The sequence below is a fragment of the Danio rerio genome, chromosome 16, assembly GCF_049306965.1.
Source record: "Danio rerio strain Tuebingen ecotype United States chromosome 16, GRCz12tu, whole genome shotgun sequence".
Classification (NCBI taxonomy): Eukaryota; Metazoa; Chordata; class Actinopteri; order Cypriniformes; family Danionidae; genus Danio; species Danio rerio.
This window is the reverse complement of record NC_133191.1, coordinates 23504491-23530835: the sequence shown is the minus strand read 5'-3', so window position 1 is coordinate 23530835 and position 26345 is coordinate 23504491. Positions and strand designations below refer to the sequence as shown.

Sequence of the window (26345 nt, the reverse complement as noted above, 5' to 3'; positions counted from 1 at the left end):
CGGCGAGATGGCCAAATTGTTGAATATCTGCTAATTCCAGCACATGACCATGAGAGTTACAGTAGCATGTCTGGTCACTGCAATCCTATAGAAGAAATATTGCACTGTTCAACCTCCTTCCCAAGAGTAAAACCACACATATCCTTGTATGCCTCACTCCATTTCACCTGGTTAACATATACAAAAAAACAAACAAACAAACAAACAAACAAATAAGTAAACCAATAAGTTTTGGCATTTACTTGTAGATCAGTTTAAGATAATCACATAGTTCATCTATCTCAGATATAAACTCATGTGCTTAGGCATGAAACACACTAAAATCATGGGCTTAAAGATGGTGCTGAAACTTTGGACAGCTTTTTGCAACTCTTTGGAGGTAGTGTCATTAGTTGATGTAGTCCACAAATCTTCCTGTCAATCCTTAATCCTTAGCTGTAAACAAACCTTCAAAATATTATCTTCTAATCTAATTTTACTAGGTGAACATCAAAGAGCTGTATTCTTGTTAATTTAGTTTCAACACATACAGTTTAAAGTACCTTGTGCATTCATGAAATGGTTATACTTATGGTTCACATCTACTTAAATTGGCAGTATATCTAGTGTGGAAGCAGGACAGATGAAGGGCTCTTCCTTGCAAATACTATCCACCTTGTATTGCAAAGACTCCCACTCAAGAATATCTCAGAAAAATGTCTGCTGAGAACTTGGCAGTCTATTAAAAATAATTATACCAAACTCTTTTCCACCAATGGAAAGAATATAAAAATATTTTAGGATATATTTATACTCGCATGACTAAATCTGAGATAAAAAAGGCCATCAGTATGCCTTAGTTTAAATAAAAACAATTTTTTACTCTAGCCCACTGTCACCTAGATCTACAGATACAGGGACTAATGGAAACATTAAAGTACACACCAACAGTCACTGGAGCAAGGCCCTCTCACAGTTGGGAAGATTGGAGTTCCTATGAGCTGTACCAGATAAAAACAACAAAGAAATTAACATTTATAACAATTTTAACTTATCCTAAGACTAGTGGACAAGCAGCATTAGTAGTTTAATTTCCTAAACCCCAATGTGGACAGTTGATGGCCTATAAGGTGTCATAAAGTCAGACAAAACAAAATACTTTCTGAAAAAGAAAAAAAATGGTTGGCCACTATCAACACCCAGAACAAATAGTTTTAAACAGTTAGGCCACAATATTTTGTGAGCTTATACTGTAGTTTATAATGTTTTTCATAAACAATAGTAATAGTAAAACTAATGCGTTTCTTTCTGTTATTACAATAGAAGTGAAAGAATAAATGCATTTTATCTCATACAATCATATATGCCTAAACAATGTAGACATTTCATATACATGGAATGAAAAACTTCACTAACCCTTGACTGATTCCAGAGTGGTCTTGCCCCTCTATACATGGTGGTGCTTCCTGCAGATCATCAAGTTGTCATCAAGACTTAAGCTTATAATTGAGATCTTGATGATAAATCTGAGTATAAAGGAATCACTCATGATGATAGGCAGAAACAGGCTGAAAGACACAAGAATGAATCAAACAAATACAAATGTGTTAACAGAGATAGAGAGAAAGACAAGTTCAATTTAACATACAGACATGGGTAAAGTGGCTTTACTTTTTGCTTATTAGAAAACAAAATTGGATTTTTAAAGAAATCTAAAGAACCTGAAAAGAGCAAAGAAAAAATATTCATATCTGAACAATGAACACCTTATAATTTACACCTGTATATGTATGTATATATATATATATATATATATATATATATATATATATATATATATATATATATATATATATATATATATATATGTGTGTGTGTGTGTGTGTGTGTGGTAGATTAAAATAAAAATTAAATTAAATTAAAAATGTGCTCAGACGGGCAAAATTTCTGCCTTTTTTCCTTTAAAGGCATGGAAAATAATTGTTTTTACAATTAACCTTTGGAAACACTTCATGTTCTTTAATATTGAAACAATTACGAATACATTTGTATTATTAGAGTTGCAATATTGCATATCATATAAAGATTTTGCACGAATTCTATTGTGGAAAACAACAATCTGGTAACACTGTTCCTCATCTTAAAATGTATATATTGTTCTGAGCTATGCATGACCAACGTTATATTTGAGAAAAATATGTTTTTAATAAATGAACTTGATGTAATTAGATAACGTCGCTAGTTTACAGTACATGCTTTATCAACAAATCGTCTTTATTTACTTTTTACGTACCTTGTGGAAAACCGCAGTGAACCTTGGGATCGCAATGAACCTTGGGATAGCGAGCATAGACTGTAAACAATAGATCGCCACATACAATGACCCCAACTTCAATGAATAATTTAAAATGAAAAAGATCAGCCAAAAACATTTTTAAACTTAGTACTTGAAATGTAATATTTTTTAAGTAAAAAATAATAAATAATATGAATGAATCAAAGTTTTATTAGTAGTATAGTTTTATAGTTAACCTAAACTGGACAACCGAATATATTTTCACTCATTAAATATTAAGTTAATGATAAAATATTTATAAACACCAACTAATCTCCAATAAAAATACATTATGCAGCATTAACATACTATTTAATGTTGACAGTTGAACTCATCTGAGAACTCACCATTGATGCAGTTTGACCAATAGCAGAGCGGCGTTAAACTCACCGTGAAGGGATGTCACGTGGACCGAAGTTTATTCATACAGTAGTTTCGACCCAGTTTACAGACGCTTTTCATGAACAAAATAAAAATTACATATTTTTAAAAGAAGAAAACTGCGATAATAGGCGTAAATCAGGTTTTAAAAAGTGCGTTGACATCTATTGGTAATTATACGAGCCTCCAGCGTCTCCCTATGACGCTTCAGGCTCAGGTACAGATTCTATAGGGAATCCCTGCACGTCTAAATGTGACGCTAAAGGGGTACCCTGTGCGTCAATAACTTACGCCGAGGGTTCCTGACCAAGCGTCAGTATATGACGAGTTGGGAGTGAGAATGTGTTGCATCTTCAGAGAGTAAGTTGCTATGTTTCAGAGTTTGTCTGTTTCAGTGAGTTTACTGAACATTGCGTGCTCTTTTGATGAGAATATTTATGGATGTGGACGCACAGATACAAGTTTTTTCGTTGTGAGAGGGTTATAAGTGCATAGTTTTTTTCATAACCAAATTCATAATGTTAATGTATTTAACAAACCTTTTTGAAATCAAATGTGACAAACCGGGGGTCTGTGCTAAAAAACATTCAGTGCAGCTCTATGTATTCGCGTCAGGGTATTTTAGGCAACTGTACAGTGGCAGTATGACCACCTGTAAAGTATGCCTGGCACTGATCTGTTTTTTACACTTTTGTACAGTTCCTTGGTCATACATTACTGCGTATCATTACACAGATGATTCAGAGCACGGGAATACCGTAGTGAACAGTGCGTCGATAAAGAACAACAGAGCGCACAACGGAGCGAGTTCGAATCTCACTTACAGATCTTGTGTTTTTTCTCTCCTTCTGCACACTGTATAATATTATAAGTGGCAGCTTTGTCTTTTGTAGGAAAATATATCTTTAATTTAAGATGTAGGACGTCGTTCTTATATATACATTCACGCACACACACCTACATTTTTTAATATAATATTTTTTTCAGGGTTTCTAAATGCTATTGTGTGCATTAATTGCAGCCGATTTTAAAGCTCCATCAGTCACTAAAGGACACTGATAATATAAAATTTTTCCAAAGTATAAGTGTGCAGGTACAACTTAATTTTCTATCCTTAATCTTTTGGTGTTTTAACTATTAAACTCATTACTGCTTCCACTTACCAGCTCATCACACACCCCACCTCATCACTATGTTGAGGCTAAATGGCTGATTTTCAGGAAGTAATGATTCAAGTGTATAACACAAATATAGTAAAAAAAAAAAAAAAAAAAACTATAAAGCAAATGTTGCTTAACACAATGTTTATTTTTATTATATTTGTATTATAAAATAGAATCATTACTGGGCACTACATTGTTACTTGCTGGAGGACAAAAGATACCCTTTTCTGCCTTATACGACACCCTACCTGCAGCCTGACCCAGAGAAAATCTCAGTGACCCAAGCAGACAAAACAGATGGAAGAGTGCTAAAAAAATATAATTAGTCAAAAAACTATGTTTAATCAAATAGTTTGATCTGTTGATTTCTTCATTTCCTGAAATAAAATGAATGATTTTGTACACTGCTTTATACACACACCTTTCAACGTGTAACATATTTTTCATATACATTTCTCACCTTAAGTTGATGCTCATGTGACTTTATCTTTGAAGATGGACCTTATACAGCTACTTTAGAATTTAAATATGCAGATAAAAGATTTTGTGATCCAAGAGTAATATTCAAATATGGAAAAGTGCAGAAAATTCTTACACTGCTTGTTAGTTGAGGCAGAAAGAACTTTGTCTGCATGCAAAATAAAAAGAACCTAAAGCTATCTGACAACAATCACTTACAACAGTGACAGAGTGTGTGGTTTAAGTCAAAAACTCAACCTGAAAAGCCTTTATTATAGGACACAGCAGTTAGACAGGCCTCTTTCTATTAGCTGCATGGCAGAAAGAATATTCTAGAGTGTTAAATAAAGAGCTCCAGTAATTAAATATTACCTTTTATGATAATGTTTCTGTGTTTAATGACTTTGGACAGAGTTCTAGCTCCAGAAAGATTACAATTTCTATGAGCCTTATTAGTCAATACACATATCGTGGCCTTAAGAAATTAATGGCAAGAAAAATAAATGCATGAATGGTTACACAACATACTCAAAAAGGATGTTAAAGAGTAGTTTAATTTATCATTACAATAAAATGGAGGGTGGCATGTGTAATTTAATGAACTAAAAATTTCTTATTATTAATTTTTTATTTTCTTATCTATTTCTTATTCTATATTTCTTTCCTTCGTTGAAGCAGATGTGTAATCTCTGTGTTTAAAACCTCCAGCTTCGCCTCTGTAAAGTGCGTTGCCCTTTTTTTCTCACCGTGACTTTCTATGGTGACTCGTGAATTCGGTAATCTACTGAAAATGCCTTCAGGTGTGTGCCGTGCACGCGCATTAACCCGCGGTTATCTTCAGGAGATTGATTTAACTAACTCTTGTCACCTGTTTTGGAACCAACATACTCGCGGTAAGCAGGTTTTGGGTAAATCAACCGAGAGTTTAGGTTTTAGCAGATGGTAAGTTAACCCAGCTTTCTGGAATACCCCCCAGAGCATGAATAAACAATGCCAGAATAGTGAGTATGTGCCTAAAAAAGACCACTTGATGGCAGTACTACTACCATCCAGACTCTAGTTACCCATAAAGGACCTTAGGGGAGGAAACTTGATGAAATCGTCAGTTTATCAGTGGCACAAGAACCTGGGGGGTATTCCAGAAAGCTGGGTTAACTTACCATCTGCTAAAACCTAAACTCTCGGTTGATTTACCCAAAACCTGCTTACCGCGAGTATGTTGGTTCCAAAACAGGTGACAAGAGTTAGTTAAATCAACCTCCTGAAGATAACCGCGGGTTAATGCGCGTGCACGGCACACACCTGAAGGCATTTTCAGTAGATCGCCGAATTCACGAGTCACCATAGAAAGTCACGGTGAGAAAAAAAGGGCAACGCACTTTACAGAGGCAGAGCTGGAGGTTTTAAACACAGAGATTACACATCTGCTTCAACGAAGGAAAGAAATATAGAATAAGATAAATAAATAGATAAGAAAATAAAAAATAAATAAGAAATTTTTTTAGTTAATTAAATTACACATGCCATCCTCCATTTTATTGTAATGATAAATTAAACTACTCTTTAACATCCTTTTTGAGTATGTTGTGTAACCATTCATGCATTTATTTTTCTTGCCATTCATTTCTTAAGGCCACAATATGTGTATTGACTAATAAGGCTTATAGAAATTGTAATCTTTCTGGAGCTAGAACTCTGTCCAACGTCATTAAACACAGAAACATTATCATAAAAGGTAATATTTAATTACTGGAGCTCTTTATTTAACACTCTAGAATATTCTTTCTGACACGCAGCTAATAGAAAGAGGCCTGTCTAACTGCTGTGTCCTATAATAAAGGCTTTTCACTGGTTGAGTTTTTGACTTAAACCACACACTCTGTCACTGTTGTAAGTGATTGTTGTCAGATAACTTTAGGTTCTTTTTATTTTGCATGCAGACGAAGTTCCTTCTGCCTCAACTAACAAGCAGTGTAAGAATTTTCTGCACTTTTCCATATTTAAATATTCCTCTTGGATCACAAAATCTTTTATCTACATATTTAAATTCTAAAGTAGCTGTATAAGGTCCATCTTCAAAGATAAAGTCACATGAGCATCAACTTAAGGTGAGAAATGTATATGAAAAATATGTTACACGTTGAAAGGTGTGTGTATAAAGCAGTGTACAAAATCATTCATTTTATTTCAGGAAATGAAGAAATGAACAGACCAAACTATTTGATTAAACATAGTTTTTTGACTAATTATATATTTTTAGCACTCTTCCATCTGTTTTGTCTGCTTGGGTCACTGAGATTTCCTCTGGGTCAGGCTGCAGGTAGGGTGTCATCGTATAAGGCAGAAAAGGGTATCTTTTGTCCTCCAGCAAGTAACAATGTAGTGCCCAGTAATGATTCTATTTTATAATACAAATATAATAAAAATAAACATTGTGTTAAGCAACATTTGCTTTATAGTTTTTTTTTTACTATATTTGTGTTATACACTTGAATCACTACTTCCTGAAAATCAGCCATTTAGCCTCAACATAGTGATGAGGTGGGGTGTGTGATGAGCTGGTAAGTGGAAGCAGTAATGAGTTTAATAGTTGAAACACCAAAAGATTAAGGATAGAAAATTAAGTTGTACCTGCACACTTATACTTTGGACAAATTTTATATTATCAGTGTCCTTTAGTGACTGATGGAGCTTTAAAATCGGCTGCAATTAATGCACACAATAGCATTTAGAAACCCTGAAAAAAATATTATATTAAAAAATGTAGGTGTGTGTGCGTGAATGTATATATAAGAACGACGTCCTACATCTTAAATTAAAGATATATTTTCCTACAAAAGACAAAGCTGCCACTTATAATATTATACAGAAAAATGTGAGGGTGCAGAAGAAGAGAAAAAACACAAGATCTGTAAGTGAGATTCGAACTCGCTCCGTTGTGCGCTCTGTTGTTCTTTATTGACGCACTGTCCACTACGCTATTCCCGTGCTCTGAATCATCTGTGTAACGATACGCAGTAATGTATGACCAAGGAACTGTACAAAAGTGTAAAAAACAGTTCAGTGTCAGGCATACTGTACAGGTGGTCCTACTGCCACATTGTACAGTTGCCTAAAATGCCCTGACGCGAATACAAAGAGCTGCACTGAATGTTTTTTATGGTAAGCACAGACCCGCGGTTTGTCACATTTGATTTCAAAAAGGTTTGTTAAATACATTAACATTATGAATTTGGTTATGAAAAAAACTATGCACTTAACCCTCTCACAACGAAAAAACTTGTATCTGTGTGTCCACATCCATAAATATTCTCATCAAAAGAGCATGCAATGCTCAGTAAACTCTCTGAAACAGACAAACTCTGAAACATAGCAACTTACTCTCTGAACATAACCTGCTCCGGAGCAGGTTATCTTCAGAGAGTAAGTTGCTATGGCTACTTAACATACCCAGAAGTTACCTCCGATTTTGGAACCAAAGTTGAGGTTATCCACCTACTTACTCTCAAACTTACCCGTGTATGTCACATAACCTGCTTTCTGGAATAGCCCCCTGTCCTCTTCAGACTGTTCCGTGTCTATGGATCTGATGGGTCATACAATGCGATACAACGTAGATTTCATTGTGATAGTCATCTTCTTATGGGCATCACATCTTTTGCGATCATCAGTGTACGGTAAGTTTTGTAATAGTAGCCTTTATGAGTTAGGTATTAACTTGCTTATTGCACATTTTGACCGTATAGGCATGAACACGAGTATATCCAGGTTACAGCAGCCTGCTTTTTACACTGTTCTAGAAAGGAGTATTGCCATTGCCATACTGAACCCTTAGAAAAGACATTGCCAGAAGGTTTTGTGCACGACATGCATTGTTTTTTGATTGTTTGTATTTGTTTTAACTCACCCTGATTGTTAGTACTGTGAATAATTAAAGTAGCCTACATTTTCTAAAGTAACGGCGAGGTAAGGAAGAGGGGAAGGTAAAGCGCTTTTTTTGTGTTCTACACAGTATATATCTGTAGAACCTGAGACGTGCACTTATCAGCCATGCAATTATATGTGTTATTTACCAAAAAATAAATAAATAAATAAATAATAATAATAATAAATAAATAAACTAAAAAGCAGGCATTATACTTGCCCTATATACATGGCCTTACATAATTTTGAGTTGATTTTGAGAAACTCCCAGACACGTAGTGCATGCCTTTATATGTCCAAAATAACATTATCCATTTTACATTTACATTACATTTACATTTAGTCATTTAGCTGACGCTTTTATCCAAAGCAACTTACAAACGAGGACAAGGAAGCAATTTACACAACTATAAGAGCAACAATGAATAATTGCTGTAAGTTTCAGTTGTGTAAAGTCTAAGAAGGAAAGCATTAGAAATTTTATTTATTTTTTTTTTGTAGTTAAGGGAGGAGTCAGAGAGGGAGTTGCATATTAGTAAGGAAAGTGGAGACTAAATAGTTGAGTTTTTAGTCGCTTTTTGAAGACAGTGAGTGACTCTGCCGTTCTGATGCAGTTAGGGAGTTCATTTTATGATCACTATAAGAAAACAATTCTCTCGAGATTCTGTGTACACTGGTTTGTATGTCGCCTGTATAGTAGATAAAACAACGCTATACTCATAAGAATTTACTTTACACAGACTGATTACATCTTGCACATTTGCATAGTTAATGTGGATTTACAAATAACCCAATTAGATATGGCACAATGTTTCTGATAGAAAATTGAGACTTTGATTGTGCTGGTATTTTTATATCGTTGACATTGGGGATCTTCTGTCATAAATGCTTTAAAAATTACTGACATTCCAGTACAGTAACAAATTTCTAAACAATTGGGCGATTTAGAAAGAGTATATCATTTCTAGTTTTTAATAAGGAATATACAAAATGTTTCAATTACAGGTTCATATTTAAATCGTGCTAGGCAACTAAATGAAGAAACGCAGATGACCTGACCACAGTCAAACGCATTGTGCTTTTAAGCTAATTGATCTTTAAAGAATCTGCTTTATTTGCTTTGTTTAATTTGTGAAACCTTAATATGTACTGTATGGAAGAATCGTTTCATACAATTACATTTAAGCCCAGTGAAGCCTTGAATTACTAAACTAAAGCCATTTCTTGTGTTTTTCAGCTCATTCTACATTGCAGTTTCGGTTCCATTGTGAAAAATTGGCTACTTCCAATGGCTTTATGTATCAGGTGCCTCAATATGTTATTCCTGGGGGAAACTTGAAGGATTGTGAACATGGCTGGTATTTTCTGGTAGGAACACCTTTTGTTTTACCTTTACATTTTTACAGAAATAACGAAGATGTTTTTTTAATTATTATTATTTGGTTTGTCCATAGAATGGAACATTTATTGTTGACTCAACCATCCCGGGGGAAAATTTAGGATTTGTTGTGCGTGTGAATCCTGAGAACCTGACTGTTACAACATGTGTAAACCTTAAATGGCAACTTGACTGTGATAACATTAAGGTAGGTGCCATATCTGTGTCTGTGTATTTACAAATTAAAAAGACAATTTGCTGAATAATTAAATGGACATACAAGGTTCTAATGAGGTCATTTTTGTTCTGTTACAGTTTTACCGTATTGTCAATTATACAGGTAAGCAATACACAATAAATGCTCTGGTTTAGAAACCAACTTTTTTATTGCTGGATTGGTTAACCTAAAAATAATGATCACATAATCACTGAATATGGATTTATTTCATTAGAAGAATATGAAAGCAGATGTTTGATTGTAATGACACCCTAACCATGTGGAAAAAATGCATCATGAAAAGTTTTGTATATTAAAATGATTTGTGTATGTTTGTTAGAAGTGAGACTTGAAGTGACACTTATAACAACACAAACGACCTTGCCAGAAAATAACACTTCACCAGGAGACAAGGACCGTGGTAAGTAATATTTTTAACATTTGAAATAGTTTAATTTCACATTTGATTGTTTTATTTTTTATTTGTTTTTTTTTTTTAAATAAAGAAATTAAGAGGCATACAATGCAATTCTCTCTGTTGTCTTGTCTGTTGTTAGCAAGTTTTGCAGGCTCGATAATTGCTGTGCTTGTGGGGATTGGGATAGTGGGTCTTATCCTGGCTGTTACCTGTTGTTTATTTGGGAAAAAAGCATACAAGAAGGTAAGTTCATGTCATTAAAATGGTCGTTAATAGTGAGATGCTTGTGATAAAGATATTATATTATTATTATTTTTATTTTTATAATGTTTTTAATACATTATACTATTGTTGTTACACATTAAGCAATAAAAGTGAAACCTATAACAAGTCATATTTTGCTTTGTAGAAAGTTTAATATTTGTTGTATATTTCTAACAATGGGAATGGTTTCCATTATTTCCTAGATCAAGGAGCCTTCACTTACAGCAGTAAATGGGTCCGACAAACAATCTTATGTCTGAAACGCATAACCCTAACCTTAACGCCCCATTCACATGGGGCTTCAGCATCAACGCTTGACAGAGGGCATGTCTGAAGTTGGGGCTGACATGATCGTCATAGCAGCATCAGCCAAGGAAAATAGTTATCAATCGACTGCTTTCTGAGCTGGTGTATTTGCATAAAGTGATCTGATTGGCTGATGCTTCCATTGGGGCTAGAAAAAATTATGAAAGTCCTAACTTCTGCAGCGACCAAGCCACTGAAGCGGTGCCGACGGATCCACAATGTTGTTCGGCAACGCCTGACGTCATCCATTAAAAGTAAATGGAAAGCGTTGAAGCTGACGCCCCAAGTGAATGGGGTGTAACCCTAACACCACCACCTGAGTCCCTTAAATGACTATGTGACATCCCAGTGCTGCCAGATCTCTTCATTCAAAGCCTCTTGATCCGCCAGTGCTTCCTGATCCACTCTGGATGTCTGACCCGCCAGTGCCTCTGTCACTTTTAGTATCATGTTTGTTATGTTTTTGCTTGTTTGCTAAAACAAAATAATTTTCAAACAAAGTTCTTAAAAATTACAGCAGCCCACATAAATTAGTGTTAAGAAGTTAAGGTTTAAGAGCCCTACTCAAGCAAACACTATTTACCATTATTATTGCAGTATCGACACTTTACCAATGGCCAGGAGGTTGCTTTAGAGGATGGACTCCTTCCTCTCTCGCCTCCAACACCCTTACTGAATGCTGAGAGCAGGTGAGATGCTTACATACCCTTCCTCGGGACATGCTGCTTTCCGAGGTGGGTACTCCCACCTGAGCTGCCCCACCGCTGATGCGTTGATGATCGCTCTAATGGTGTCACTGGCTCTGTGAGCCTGGTTAGCGCTGCTCAGTCTGGGATAGTGGCACATTGTGACAATAAGACTCTGCTATGTGATTCAGTTCACCACACAGCCTCCAAGTTCAGGAGTGTGCATTTTACTGTGGTAAAATCTGCAGCTGCCCCTGTCTTGTGAAGGAATTGCTGTTCTCTCGTGAAGGACGCAATTGAGCTGTTTCTCTAGCCGAAATAGAATGCGTGTTTCTTAACCGTATTTCATCCCATCCCATCCCATAAGTGTGGTGGCTAATGACCAATCCTGGTTCTGTGCACTTTTTAAACATTTGTCTTGGTTGCACGCAGAGACATGATGATCCGGCATCACAGCCAGGGGGCGATTCAGGTCAACTGAGAAGAGAGTCCCCTTTGTGTGGAGTTTTTTTTGAGATGGAGTTAAACTCAGACCCTATGTCACCCCCAGGGAACCCTGGAACAAGTGTTCAGACAGATGCATCCAGTGCAGACTGAAAAGTCATGACACGAGCATGCAGCTGTGAACCCCTACATTGAGCTACATTGTCATGTTTAATGCCTGGAGTTGTTGGCAGTGTTTTTCTTGCTCTGTGCCGGTTCTGGCCGCCTGACACTTGGCACCCCAAAGTGTGACAGGTTCAGCTCCTGTGGCGCTTAGGATATTTTCCCTTAGCTTAGGGGGAACATCTTGGTTATGTACATAATCCTTGATCCCTGAAAGAGGGAAAAGAGACTTTTATGTCCAGCTGCCACAGGAGCTTAATTCACAAGTGGAACCAGTTTTCAGACATCTGTCTTTGACAGATGCATCCAGTGCAGGCTGGAAAGCCATGACACGAGCATGCAGCTGTGAGCCCCTACCGGGTCCTCGGCTACATTGGCATGTCTAATGCCTGGTGTTGTTGGCAGTGTTTATCTTGCTCTTCTGCGAGTAGTCTAAGGAGTTTCCTCTCAAGGTAGCCTTTATACTCCTAACTGCGGAGTGGCTACATTTGTAAGAGCTGCACTTGCCAATTCCATATGCGTTCCATTGGCCTGTTTTAAACAAATCAGAGTGATTGGTGCTTCTAAGCGAATCCACTAGTCAACAAAATCAACATAAACATCTCCGTTTCCTCCTTCAGGGAAAGAGGGTTTTACGTACGTAACTAAGACGTTTCATATTATAGTGTAATTTCAGTCGTTTTTAAGTCACACCCACTTTGTCTGCTTGTTTCTCTGTTCGTTGTTTTGTTTAATTTAGTTTAAATAAAAATACTGTGGGCTGCATTTGGATCCTCCACTCTGTTTATTTCAACTACATGCCCAGACGTGACACCTGAAATGGAAGGGTGTTTTGTAGGTCGCTGCTCTCTTGATTGAGACTGATGTGGCCAGGAGCACAGTTTTTTTTTGTGAGCAATTAGCTGACCCACTTGGCCCACTAGAGCTCCCAAGAGGATTAGCCCACCAGCACCTTTTCAGGGACTGGATTATCAAGTCATGCTTACCAAACATTCTGCCTCCCACAACATCATAAAGCAGAGATGGCAGTGATTAAAAAAACTTGTGGAAGGTGAAAACCGCCACGCCACTTAACTGAGGGAAGGAAGTACAACCCTGATCAGGCTCAAAAGGTTCAAAAATATTTATTTTAGGTATTATTTAAATGATCAAAATCTAAATATTCCAGAACACCATCTTTATACGCATAGTACAGATTTTTAAATATGCATATATATTTTTCCCCTATATCATTATTAACAAGTTATTTTAGTTTTGTTGTCTGTATGAAGTTACAGAGCAATATTTCAGCCTGGAGATAGCACACCTTGAGATTTTTTTGGGCAAAGCAAATATGGCGTCTTTTGTCACATTTATTAGGCAAATACATCCCTGGACAACATATTGAATAACTTTGGTGCATTCTTCAGTAAAAGAGTGGAATTGACTGCTATCTGATTCAGTGTCAGAGTTTCTTAATCTTATACCTTAATGTACTAAATGGCAGAGCGATGGAAAACTCAGCTCCAATTAATTTGTGCTCCCTTGAAAACATAGCTTGTGAAAAGTTGTGGCATATCAAAAGTTAAGGGCTGTTCTCAGTGAGAACACAGTGCATAAGCACACCTCATAGAGAAAGCTCTAGCTGAGCAAGTGTTGCCTAACAGTGATGGTAGGTCACTGAAGTCAACTACATCTTTCATGGCAATGCCAGGGATCTGAACATGGGTGCCAGGAGAATATGTGGGGCTGCCGCAAGAAGCAAAATACACAAAATAATGTTTCCACATCATATGACCTCTTTGGATTGTTGATTGTGTTCTACATTAAGCATAGATATGCATTATGGATGTTTTTTTGTTTTGTTTTTACCATTAATATAGAAATTAAACATTTTGTAATCTATTTGTTGATAAAACAGTAGATTAGTAACACCACATATATTTTCTTTGATGTTGAATATTGTTTAAGAATTGAATGAGCACAACATTAGTTCTAAATTTAAGATTTTTATTTTTAAAAGCAAAATGTGAAACTCAACAGATATAACTATCCCCGAGGTCCTATGCTGATCCTACCCTCTCTCTGCTCCCCCCACCCTTTCCTGTCTCTAGCCTAATGTTGATCCTGGACCATCATTTAAATACAGTGTAAATTCGGTAATGTTGAACCTGGCCCTTCATAAAAATTTAAATACAGTGTAAGTTCAGTAATATTGATCCTGGACCATCATCGTTTAAATGCAGTGTAAATTCACCAATGTTGATCCTGGACCATCATCATTTAAATACAGTGTAAACTTACTAATGTTGATCACGGACCAACATAAACATTTAAATACAGTGTAAATTCAGTAATGCTGATCCTGGACTATCATCATCATTTAAATACAGTGTAAATTCACTATTGTTGATCCTGGACCATCATCATCATTTAAATACAGTGTAAATTCACTAATGTTGATCCTGGACCATCATCATCATTTAAATACAGTGTAAAGTCACTAATGTTGATCTCAGACCAACTTAAACATTTAAATACAGTGTAAATTCAATAATGTTCATCTTGGACCATCACCATTTAAATACAATGTTAATTCAGTAATGCTAATCCTGGCCCATGATCATTTAAATACAGTGTAAATTCACTAATGTTGATCCTGGACCATCATCATCATTTAAATACAGTGTAAATTCACTATTGTTGATCCTGGACCATCATCATCATCATTTAAATACAGTGTAAATTCAGTAATGCTGATCTCAGACCATCATCATCATTTAAATACAGTGTAAATTCACTATAATGTTGATCCTGTACCATCTATTAAAATACAGTGTAAATTAAGTAATTTTAATCCTGGACTATCATCATCATTTAAATACAGTGTAAATTCACTAATGTTGATCCTGGACCATAATCATTATCATTTAAATACAGTGTAAACTCACTAATGTTGATCTCAGACCAACATAAACATTTAAATACAGTGTAAATTCAATAATGTTCATCTTGGACCATCACCATTTAAATACAGTGTAAATTCAGTAATGTTGATCCTGGACCATGATCATTTAAATAAAGTGTTAATTCACTAATGTTGATCCTGGACCATCATCATCATTTAAATACAGTGTAAATTCACTATTGTTGATCCCGGACCATCATCATCATTTAAATACAGTGTAAATTCAGTAATGTTGATCCTGGACCATCACCATTTAAATACAGTGTAAATTCAGTAATGCTGATCCTGGACCATGATCATTTAAATACAGTGTAAATTCGCTATTGTTGATCCTGGACCATCATCATCATTTAAATACAGTGAAAAATTCACTATTGTTGATCCTGGACCATCATCATCATTTAAATACAGTGTAAATTCACTAATGTTGATCCTGGACCATCATCAACATCATCATTTAAATACAGTGTAAATTCACTAATGTTGATCCTGGACCATCATCATCATTTAAATACAGTGTAAATTCACTAATGTTGATCCTGGACCATCATCATCATTTAAATACAGTGTAAATTCATTGATGTTGATCCTGGACCATCATCATCATTTAAATACAGTGTAAATTCACTAATGTTGATCCTGGATCATCACCATTTAAGTACAGTGTAAACTCACTAATGTTGATCTCAGACCAACATAAACATTTAAATACAGTGTAAATTCACTAATGTTGATCCTGGACAATCATAATCCTTTAAATACAGTGTAAATTCACTATAATGTTGATCCCGTACCATCTATTAAAATACAGTGTAAATTCGCTATTGTTGATCCTGGACCATCATCATTTTCAGTTTAAATTCAGTAATGTTGATCTTGGACTATCATCATCACAAAATCTACTAAAACATTTTTCACAATTCAACACTCTTTGACAAATTATGACAAGTGGATTTGCATTCTAAATGCATCTAGAAATTATATTTTGTTGTATACAAATATATTAAACCTAAATCCTGTATAAAGAACGTGTGAATTTTCCATGTGTTTTTTTGTCTTAGAGCAGAATTAATAAATAATACATAAAATATAATAAATAAATAAATAAAATTGTCATTTTAGTTTTTATACACTTTTTTACATATAAACTTTCAAACTGATTTTTGCATGTCTGTCATGTTTAAAACATTTGTAATAATATGAATGGTAATGTTTCACCAGGCTGGTTAAGTTGCACTTTTGAACCTCAGTTGTAATCATGTAATGAAATATCATGACAGCTAACATTTTTACATTCAACAGCCAATATGTTTTTGTTTGTTTCTATGATTTTCACATTTCTGTGACATGTTATGTGAGGTTATAAGTGTATTTAGCAGTGAAACGTATTTGCGTGTGTGTGAGTGTGTGTATGTGTGTGAGAATAGTAATATTTAAAAGTATATTATTATTAGAGTACTATTATCATGTGGTATACTGTTTACAAATTTTAGATTTGTGTAATTGTTTTTTTTTATAATGCACATTATCAGTGAAGGGGTAAATAAATTTGTATTTACATTAGACAAAGTGACCTTGTAAAAACACCTTATATTTTTAACACTTTGACATTAAGGAACTTGGCTAACATTAAGTCATATATACTTAGCATTTAACACACTTTATCATTAAAACACCATTTAACTTAAAAACTATAATTTATTCTAAGTTTATTCCTAATCAGGAATGTTTACCCCAATTAGATACCAGCTGATCAGGAAATAACATTTAAAGGAAAAAAGTACCCTTAGATCATTTGTAAATTATATAGGGTTTTTTTTCTGTGCTGAACATTTTCTGACCCCACCACATTGTTCTTTGGTAGAGGTGCCTGTTGTAAAATACCCAACATTCCTGTTTAAATTAGGTTTGGAAAATTTGGTTAAAATGTGTAAAACTTTAGTTAAAAAAAGTTATAGTTAGTGTGAATAAATTACATTGATTTGTATTATTTATATATTTTGTGACAATTAAAATAAGTCAAATAATCATCTTACTTTGTTTTAGTAACTTTGTCATCCTGTTAACCAAAAAAAAAACTATAGCCTATTGTTTTATCATTCTGATTTCATCATCTTAAAACCAAGTAAATGGTAATGCTAGTTTTAAAACACATGCTTTTTTATTAAAACGTTTATTAATTTAGTTTTAACCTTTAAGGTAACACTTTAGAATAACTATCCTTTATGACTACTTAATCATTAATAAACTGTTAGTTAATAAGTTATAAAAGACTTAAATCAAAGTTAATAGTTTGTTAATTATTTATAACTCTGCCTTATAGATAGCCGATAGATCAGTTACAAGCTGTTAGTTAAAAAGTTATAAATGACTTGTTAACTGCATTTTAATCATTTATAACTATAGTTAGTAATAGGTCATGAACAAGCTGTTTGTAAATTTCTTACTAAAAACTTGTTAAGTATCAGTTAATAGTTTATTTACGGTATTGGGATGTAAGGTTGCAGCTATTCTTCATTTATTAACTGTTAGTGAATGAGGAATAGTTGCAACTAGAATAACGTCCCAATAACATGCATAACTAACACTTAACTAATATAATAACTCACACTTTACAGATCAGTTGTTCATAGTTTCTTAACCATCTACTAACACCAGTGAAACTTTTGTCAAACTTTTCTAATAAAAGAAATTGTTATTTATTTTGTTTTCATGTTTAGCACAAAAAATGCCCAAAGCTTTTGGGTTTGTTTTCTGTTGTATACTGCTGTTCTGCCATGTGATGGCTCAGTATGTGTGATTCTATACATTAAACACGTTTAACATTTCATCTGTGAAGTTTCTTTGGTAAAATACAGCACACAGAAAAGCCTATATGAGTGGAATAAGGTTAAGGTACAAACATTTTATATTTTAAATAGGCTATCACATCAAATTTCTTTGGCTTGAACTTGTTCCATCCATTTGCTGTTCTACAAAGTTTCACTGGTAAGATGGTAAACAAACTATGAACAACTGATCTGTAAAGTGTGAGTTAATGTATTAGTTAGGTGTTAGTTATTAGCTTATGTATGTTATTGGGATGTTATTCTTGCAACTATTCCTTATTTACTAACAGTTAATAAATGAAGAATAGCTGCAACTTTAAAATAACGTCCCAATAAAATATATAAACTATTAACTGATCTTTAACAAGTCTTTAGTAAGAATTTTACTAACAGCTTGTTCATGATCTATTACTAATTTATTAGGTATAGTTATAAATCATTAAAATACAGTTAACGAGTCATTTATTACTTGTTAACTAACAGCTTGTAAGTCATCTATTGGCTATCTATAACGCACAGTTATAAATAATTAACAAACTATTAACTTTTATTCATTTATGTCATTTATAACCCATTAACTAACAGTTTATTAATGATCTATTAACTAGTTAAAACAGATAGTTATTTTAAAGTGTTACAGACTTTAATTTCAACCTTGTTTAAACCTAGAACATGGTTATGTTTTAACATTCCTGTCCCTTTTGGTTTTGGGGGAAGGTTTATGGGCGTGGCCTAGTGCCAGATTTCATCTCATTCAGTTTTTCATCTGCAAAGAGTGAGGACACTAAAATTTGGTGTCTGTGTAAGATAATTCTCTATTTTTCTTTAACAAAAATTTGCAAATGCAACAAAGTCTGGTAAGGTTAACACCTAACATAGATTTCAATGTTAAACATTTAATCTATATTGTTAAAGTGTATCTAATCATTATATCTTTCTTTTAAAAAACTAGGTCTATGTGTAGTTACACTTTTTAATTTTTTTTATTGTGCAGCTCAAAAATGTTCTTTTTAAAAATGTCTCTTTTCAGAAAACATCTTGCTTTACCTCTGAAATGGTTTAACACTTCTTAAATACTTTTACGAAAAACAGGGATTTTGTCAGACACTAATGTGCATTTAGACTGTGGCTGTCTTACTTTTTAAAAATGCTTTTTTAATCCCTAAATATTCCTAAATACTTTTTTTCATGAAAAACACCTGAAACGTATTTGTTCTGTTTAAAAACTAACATATAGTTTCTCTTTTCAGAATATCTTGTGATATCTCTGAAATGGTTTAACACTTTTTAAAGTGCATACTACACACAAAAAAAATCTTGTTTTGTCATATAAACTAATGTTTAATGTGTGATTAGACTTTTGTTAAAAGTTGTTAGACTTTAAAAAATAGTTTAATAATATTGAATGCTTTGTAGTTAGTACATTTTTTACTGAAAAACAAAACACTAAATTGTATTTATACTGTTTTAAAAAATTATCTCTTGCTATGAAATTGTATAACTTAGTGCATTTTTTATTTTCAAAACTTTTTTTCTTCATTTTATAGATGTCTTGTGTTTTCAATAGTTTGACAATAAGTTAAGGTTTTTGCCTTTTTGTTCCAAAAAAAACACTAAATCGTGTTTGTACTGTTTAAAAAAAAAACTTGTTACTCTTTTTAGAATTTCTCGTTATAAAATAGTTTGAGAATATTAGTACATTATTACTTTAAAAATATTTTTGTTTTGTCAAAAACACAAATTTTAACTAATTGTAACTATATAAACATCTTCTTAATGGTTTTACAATATCTTTTTGTTTTAAAAAAAAACAAACAAACCAAAAACACTTAATCGTATTTGCCCAATGTTTTAAAAATAACTATAGTTTTACATAGTTTCTCTTTTTAAATCACTTATGAATAGTTGGGTACAGTACCTTAACTCACCTTTGGAACCGGTATGCACCGAATCAAATCAGCATATACATTTCGGTGGCTTATTTTGGTGCTGCAACAAGAAAACAAGAATGTAAAGCAGGTCACACACCAGAAGCGCCGATGGGCAATGCCACAAAGCGCCATCTGAATAGTTTCATTTTAAATACCATGCAAGTTTGCAGATCTGTATGGAAGTTTTTTCCTAACAAAATTAAAATGAAAATTCAAATGCTTAAAAGATCAAATGATAACTCAAATGCTCAAACTATAAATCAAATCCTCAAACTGACATCGCAAATGATGAATCAAATCCTCAAACCAACTCTGCAAATGGTGAATGAAATGCTCAAACAACTCCGCAAATGGTGAATCAAATCCTTAAACCACTCCACAAATGGTGAATCAAATCCTTAAACCGACTCCGCAAATGAAAAATCACACTCAAAATGACTCCACAAATGGTGAATCAAATCCTCAAACTGACAAACTGCAAATGATAAATTAAATGCAAATGAGGTGTCAATCAACTAGCCTAGGCGGAGCTTCAAGGCGGAAGAGTTTGTTGACAACTACCGGTAGCGCTACAGCTTTTTCAAGGCGTTCAGATTTGCGTGCCCTATTCCAATTTTATGCGTATAAGAAAGAAGTTTTTACTCGTAGAAGAGAAGCGAGAAATCCCCTAACTTACTGCTATTGTCCACATTCTGAAGTGTTTATCAGATGGGTACATCTATCATAGGAGGCCACGAAAAAGCATACGGCAAGAAGATGATAATGTACGTCACATTGTGGAAAAACTGGGTAGATGCAGACATCTTACATGTAAATAATTAAATCCAGAAAGACAGTTCCTTGAGTTAAGTTACAGTAAAATCTACTGTACAGTGAACTGTAGAATTACTGAAAGTGTAAAGAGGCTTTATAGTGTTTGATTTTATTTTGCTGTAAAACATGTAGGAACTTCTGTAAGCACATGACATTACGTTTCAAATGTTAATTTACAAAAAGACGATTATTAAATGTCTGAAAGAAAAATATAAGAGGTATTGCAGATTAGCAAATTATAACATTAAATACATTAAAGAGACGTCTGAGTGATTTGTTTGTGCTGATGTAGAATGCACTTTTGTCAATACAGCTTAGGTTAGATGCATTTAATAATAATACAGTAATGTTTTCTTCTGTTCATTTGGTGATACATTTATGAAAATGTAATTTTGAGCACACAAACCACAGAGGTAACATGACCTTTTCTGGTTGTTATAGAGAAGGAAGCACACATGTTTGTGTGTTAGCTGGTGCAGAGTGACTGAACAAATGCTACCATCATATATGTTTAACAATATATTGTAATTTCAAACAGCTATTACAACAATTTCTTTAATGTTGATTTATATGCCATGGCCTGGAGCAGGACTTGCAAGGCAAGAAAACAGAGAAAACCTGAATCCAAAACATGAAGAAAGATCATGTTACTACTTTCAATTCATAACTCAAATGACAGTGTGCTAATAAAATGACTTCTTTATTATGAGCTTTGTATAATCTGAAATGTCCTCAGGCTGGTGTGTGCAGTGATGACGATGGAGAAAAGCAGTGTGCTGATGAAGGAAATGTTGAAGATGCTGCAGTGCTGTGGACAAGACCCTGCATCCCTCCACCTGCCTGTGTGTCCTCATCTGAGCCAGATGCTGGTGTGGTCTCTTCATCTTAAGTATGAATTGGTTTCTCAGGCATGGATAGCCTCATGTCACATCTGTGTTCGAGTCTTACTGCAGCACTAAGGGATGTGTTGGCAAAAACAAGTTAAGTCCTGCAGAACTAGCCCAACTGTGTGGAGATGCAGCAGAACATGGGGTTTTGTCTGAAATACAAGATTGTTTGAACAAGTTTGAATAAAGCTTAGTTTCGTATCTTGTTGACTTGTATTTATTTATCATGGTTTATATTATTCATTCTTTTAATCATACATTCATATTTTTTTTAAAGGGCCATGAAACCACCTCATTTCAGCAGGGTGTTTTCACACCTCTACTTTGGAGAAAGTCAGAAAAGTGGGCGTGTCCAGCTTTGTTTAGGGGGGAATGTCGGAGGAAGAAAAGAGGCATGGTGTGGGAGTGTCTATTTGGGCGCGCTGACTTTCAGAGTCAAAACACACACACACACACACACACAGGGGACAAAGTGACTGTGTTTACATGGACATCTGTAGTCGAATTATTTGCCAAATTATTAAATGGTGGACTTTAAATGGCTCTTTCATTCAGGGAACTCATTCATGTCCCTCGCGACAAACGAGATATTTGATTCGAGGAGGTGCTCTAAGCGTGTATTTTTCATGCAATGTTTGATACCGCACGTGGAATGAGAGAAAAAAACTCTCAGCATTTCCCAGAAACTTAGATGCACTCGGCAGGTAGCGTCAGTAAGCCATGTGTGTTATTCCGGTCACAAAATGCGATGAAAACTCTACACGAGGTTAAAGTTTAGTTGTGGTGCTAACATGTTTAGACATGCAATAGTTAACTTAGATCGATATGAACAAATTGAATAAACAAAGAGCACTGGTCGCTCACTTACCAAATCTGTAGAGACAGGACAATCACCAGCAACTAGAGCCGCGTCTTTATTAAGAGGAGACTACAAGCGAATCCGGATCTCAGCGTTTGCAGATGAGAACAGCTCTCAGGTAAACAATAATCCTCCTTAGGCATGTAAGTTATTGTTGTCGCGCGTCGCGTACACTGTTAATCCACACGTGACTCTAGCTGCGCTCTCACAGAGAGACAATGAAAACAAAACTTAACGGCAGCAAACTATAAAAGCAACACTTCATGCTTGTTTTGACAACACAACGTGGCGTCTCTGTCGTCTAAACACTATGTCAGTAATGAATATTAATGAAGTTGCACAATAGAGCGCGCTGATTGGTTTGAACCAAGCCTTACTCATGCATTAATGCATCACACTGTAAGACGTAATAAGACACACTCTGGCACAGATGCCCAGTCTGCACGCTGGAATACAACGCTATTATGTCATGGTCGTGACGCAGCTTCAAAAATTCTTTCAAACCGGAAGTACAAATTTACTTGAAATAACGCAAAAACAACCAATTTACACTTTTTAGAGAAATATAGGTGTCCTAATAGTGTTTTTAGCAGTGTGGGACACATATACAACTGTCAACAGCTCAAAAAATGTGTTTTGGTGTTTCGTGACCCTTTAAATGTTCATGAATAAATTAATAATTTCAATAATGTATACATGCCAGTGTGAATACAGCTTAAGGGTGCTTTCACACCTAAACTTTTGTTTCGGAACCTGTCTCTTTGCCCAGTTAGCACGGTTCATTTGGTATATGTTAATCCAGCAATCGTGTTCGGATCAGCACCAAAACAATCGGTCCGAGATTAACTGAATGAGGTGGTCTTGGCTCAATTGAAACGAATTCTGGAGCAGATCAATTGTAGTGAGAAAGCGATACGATCCGAGCCCGGCTATATCACAGTGTTTTATGAATATGTAATAGGCATACAAAGAGAGATTTATGAGTAGGGCAGGAGGTCATTCCAGATATCCTAAATCTCTCGGAAGTTCCAGTAGTCACCCGCAAATGCACAGACCCCTGGATGCCCGCAAACAAGTGATAATCTGGTAATCGCACGTTTCCCTCCGTCTTCAAATATGTTGCACACCCTTCACCTCCCCATTGCATCCCTCCTCGTTCTTCAGTTCGTTCTTCTCCCATACTGGCTTTCTTTTCATACTTGTCTTTCTTCTCCAGAGAGGTTTATATTGTTGCAAGTTTCCTTAAGGAGCAACACTGTCATGCAGCGCATCTTTTTCAACACGTCGCTGTGACTGTTAGTTTCTGGATGTGGTGGTTTCCTGTCCAAGGATGATGGGGACTGCATTTCATGGGGTCCCGCTCCACAGATGGCACTTGGGCAGATCTGAGCTGGCCCGGATTGGCTAATCGGGAGGACCGGGAGAATTCCCGGTGGGCCGGTCCGTTTTTTGGCCGCGAGGGCCGGTGTCCCTAGTTCCAGAATCTGTTGCTCTCAGCAGTCACACTTTTTAAATTAATTAATTTATTTACGTGACCATAGTCTTCCTATTCATTATTTTACAAGATATAAGTCAGATGAGTCACATCACTCTATATAACTGTTGTGGTCCAGTGGTTAGCACGTTGGAGTACGATACCGTTGACCCGTGTTTGATCCTCGTCTGAGTATGTAATTTTTTTTTTTCATTTTTATTGTTAAGACATATAATACTGTTAGGGTTGTTTAACATTTAAAGTTCTAAAGCAGCTGTTTTCTCTTAAGAGACGTGATAGTGTAATTAGAAACTAAATTAGAAACTGAATTGTAAATGACCTTATTTTAATATAGTCGTGAACTGATGTGGGCCGGTCTGAGACTTGAAACTCCAGGGCTGAAAAAGAGTCCCACTCCGGCCCTGGATCAGAGGGTCACAGTGGGAGTAAATCGGCCACCCTCGGGCCTTGATGGTGGAGCAGCCAGGGGATAAGAGTCGATTCTCCAGATTAAGGGCCCTATCATACACCCGGCGCAGTGTGGCGCAAGACGCGGAGCAATAGTCTTTTGGTAGTTTCAGGTTGGCGCAAGAGTCGTTTTGAAGCGTTGCGCTCCGCTGTTTAAATAGCAAATGCATTAGCGCTCATTTGTGCGCCCATAGGCGTTCTGGTCTAAAAAGGGAGACGTTTTGAGGCGGACCGCTGGCACGTCTCTATTTTAAGAAGCTATAATAGATTTTTGATTAGACCAAAACTAACCCGATCTAAACTGCGGCGCAGAGTTACGCCTCGCTTACGCACTGCACTGCCTCTCGGGAGGCTTTTTCAGTTCATTCATAACAATTTGCTTTTGTATAATGTTATTATTATTAGCAGTATTATTTAATATATCCATATTTATATTTGTTTAATTAAAAACAAGCTTAGATTTGCCCCCCTGTCAGGTTTTAGACCATATGGGGCATGGCAGGTGTATTTGGAAATAACTCAGTATTTTGACCACACTTGCTCATTATTGTTCATTTATTCGTTTGCTGGAAATTAGAACTGAATTTAGAAATAGTTTTGAAACAAATCTTTGCGCTTAACAAACAAAATTAATTATTTATAGACTAATTGATGTCTGTGCGTAAAGGTTTCCCTATTCAAGAGCGAATGTGAAAGTAGATCCATTATCTCTCATTCTCACGCAGTAGATGCTCTGTTTAACAGTTTTCTGTTAAAAAACTGTCAACTGTTAACTGTTTGCTTGTGAAATGCTCATTTTTTCCACTTAGACTTACTTTACGTCCTGTAAATAGCGAATGCGCTCTTGGCACGACGCAGCTGGGTCTTAAAGGGAATGGGAGATGAGACTCTAATTGGTTTATTCTCAAAACACTCCTAAAACTCATTAAGAAAATAAACTCAACCCTTTTAGCACATGCGCCTTGGCGCAAAGCACATTTTCCCGTCCGTAAATTAGCAAAAATGCATTCTGACACGCCCTGAAAGCGTTTGCGCCCTGCGCATGGACAGTCACAATAGAGCCCTAAGTGTGCCATTGCGGGCGTGCATGGTGTTTCGTCCTGGAGGGGTCAGCCATGTCTCTCGTCCAAGGCGTTTAGGTTATCTGCCTCCCTTGGAGCCAGAGCCCACACAGCCGCAGGCTAGGCTGCTTCCACCCTGCACGCTATGGCCACCTACCAGCACTACCAAGTGCAGGTGCTGGTCCAGCTGCAAAAGGGTGGTTTAGACTCAGGCTTGTTACATGAGCCCTGCACCACAACCGACTATGCTCTAAGGACCTCAAGTCCGCTGCATGTGCAAAAATGTACATCCATTTTAGTTTCTCTTTTTTTATTATCATTAACTGTCCACATATGTGGACACCGTACAACAAAGGAATAAAATGGGACATAAAGCCACAGTTAATGCTATTATTATCAGCTCAGTTATTAAGAGCAATAATAATAAACTATAATAAAAAAACATGAAAGCCCTAAATAGTTATTCATGTTGATATATTTGCTAAATGTTTGTTTATTACTATAAGACAATTCATTCATTTATTTTCTTTTCAACTTAGTCCTGTAAGACTTGAGATATCACAAATATTTTGATGTCTTTGACAGTTCAAACATGAGCCAAAAACACTGAGACAATCGGCTCCACAACCCAGCAGGTGGGAATGTGGCAAAAATCAGCTCCCCTCCTTTCCTTCATTTACATTTAAAATATTTCTCAAAACCCACCTTGGTTAATCAGCCCCTTTTCACTGAACTCACACAGAATGGTCATTTCAAAGTCTGAATGTTCTAAATCAACCCAAGTCACTTTATCTATCATGTTTAATATCATTTGAAATGTCTCAGTGCGACTGGTACAATGGTCTCATTCCCTCAGAAATAGACATTGTTATGGAAATTCATTTTTAGATAAACATGTGTAGTGGAAACTTACAGCAGAAACAGTGGAGCACCTGATGCACGTACAGAATAAGCCTTATTA

General features: G+C 35.4%; 2 protein-coding genes and 1 long non-coding RNA gene across 4 annotated transcripts in view; 1 reads left to right on the top strand and 2 right to left on the bottom strand.

Moving 5' to 3' along the window:
• Window positions 1-26345, bottom strand: part of LOC137487900 (uncharacterized) — a 1155393-nt gene that overhangs the window by 11916 nt on the left and 1117132 nt on the right. The gene's annotated exons all lie outside the window — the stretch shown is intronic.
• The window catches only part of LOC141378084 (uncharacterized), a 361025-nt gene that overhangs the window by 81435 nt on the left and 253245 nt on the right, over window positions 1-26345 (bottom strand). The gene's annotated exons all lie outside the window — the stretch shown is intronic.
• Window positions 2901-13548, top strand: LOC108179594 (uncharacterized). Of its 2 annotated transcripts, none has more exons than XM_073925513.1 (7): window positions 2901-3055; window positions 9479-9609; window positions 9696-9827; window positions 9935-9959; window positions 10177-10257; window positions 10394-10497; window positions 10722-13548. In XM_073925513.1, the coding sequence occupies exons 2-7, from the start codon at window positions 9538-9540 to the stop codon at window positions 10776-10778; spliced, it is 471 nt and encodes a 156-aa protein (XP_073781614.1). In that variant the 5' UTR covers window positions 2901-3055; window positions 9479-9537; the 3' UTR covers window positions 10779-13548. The 2 variants fall into 2 exon arrangements, with proteins under 2 accessions (XP_073781614.1, XP_068070221.1); XM_068214120.2 differs by lacking the exon at window positions 2901-3055 and adding an exon at window positions 7882-7994.

Excerpts from the sequence above, each read along its gene's own strand:
- LOC108179594 (XM_068214120.2), top strand. The coding sequence starts at position 7,898 with ATGGATCTGATGGGTCATACAATGCGATACAACGTAGATTTCATTGTG. Across the intron at positions 9,610-9,695 it reads AACATGGCTGGTATTTTCTG|AATGGAACATTTATTGTTGA; the intron begins GTAGGAACACCT and ends GTTTGTCCATAG. Across the intron at positions 9,960-10,176 it reads CCGTATTGTCAATTATACAG|AAGTGAGACTTGAAGTGACA; the intron begins GTAAGCAATACA and ends TATGTTTGTTAG.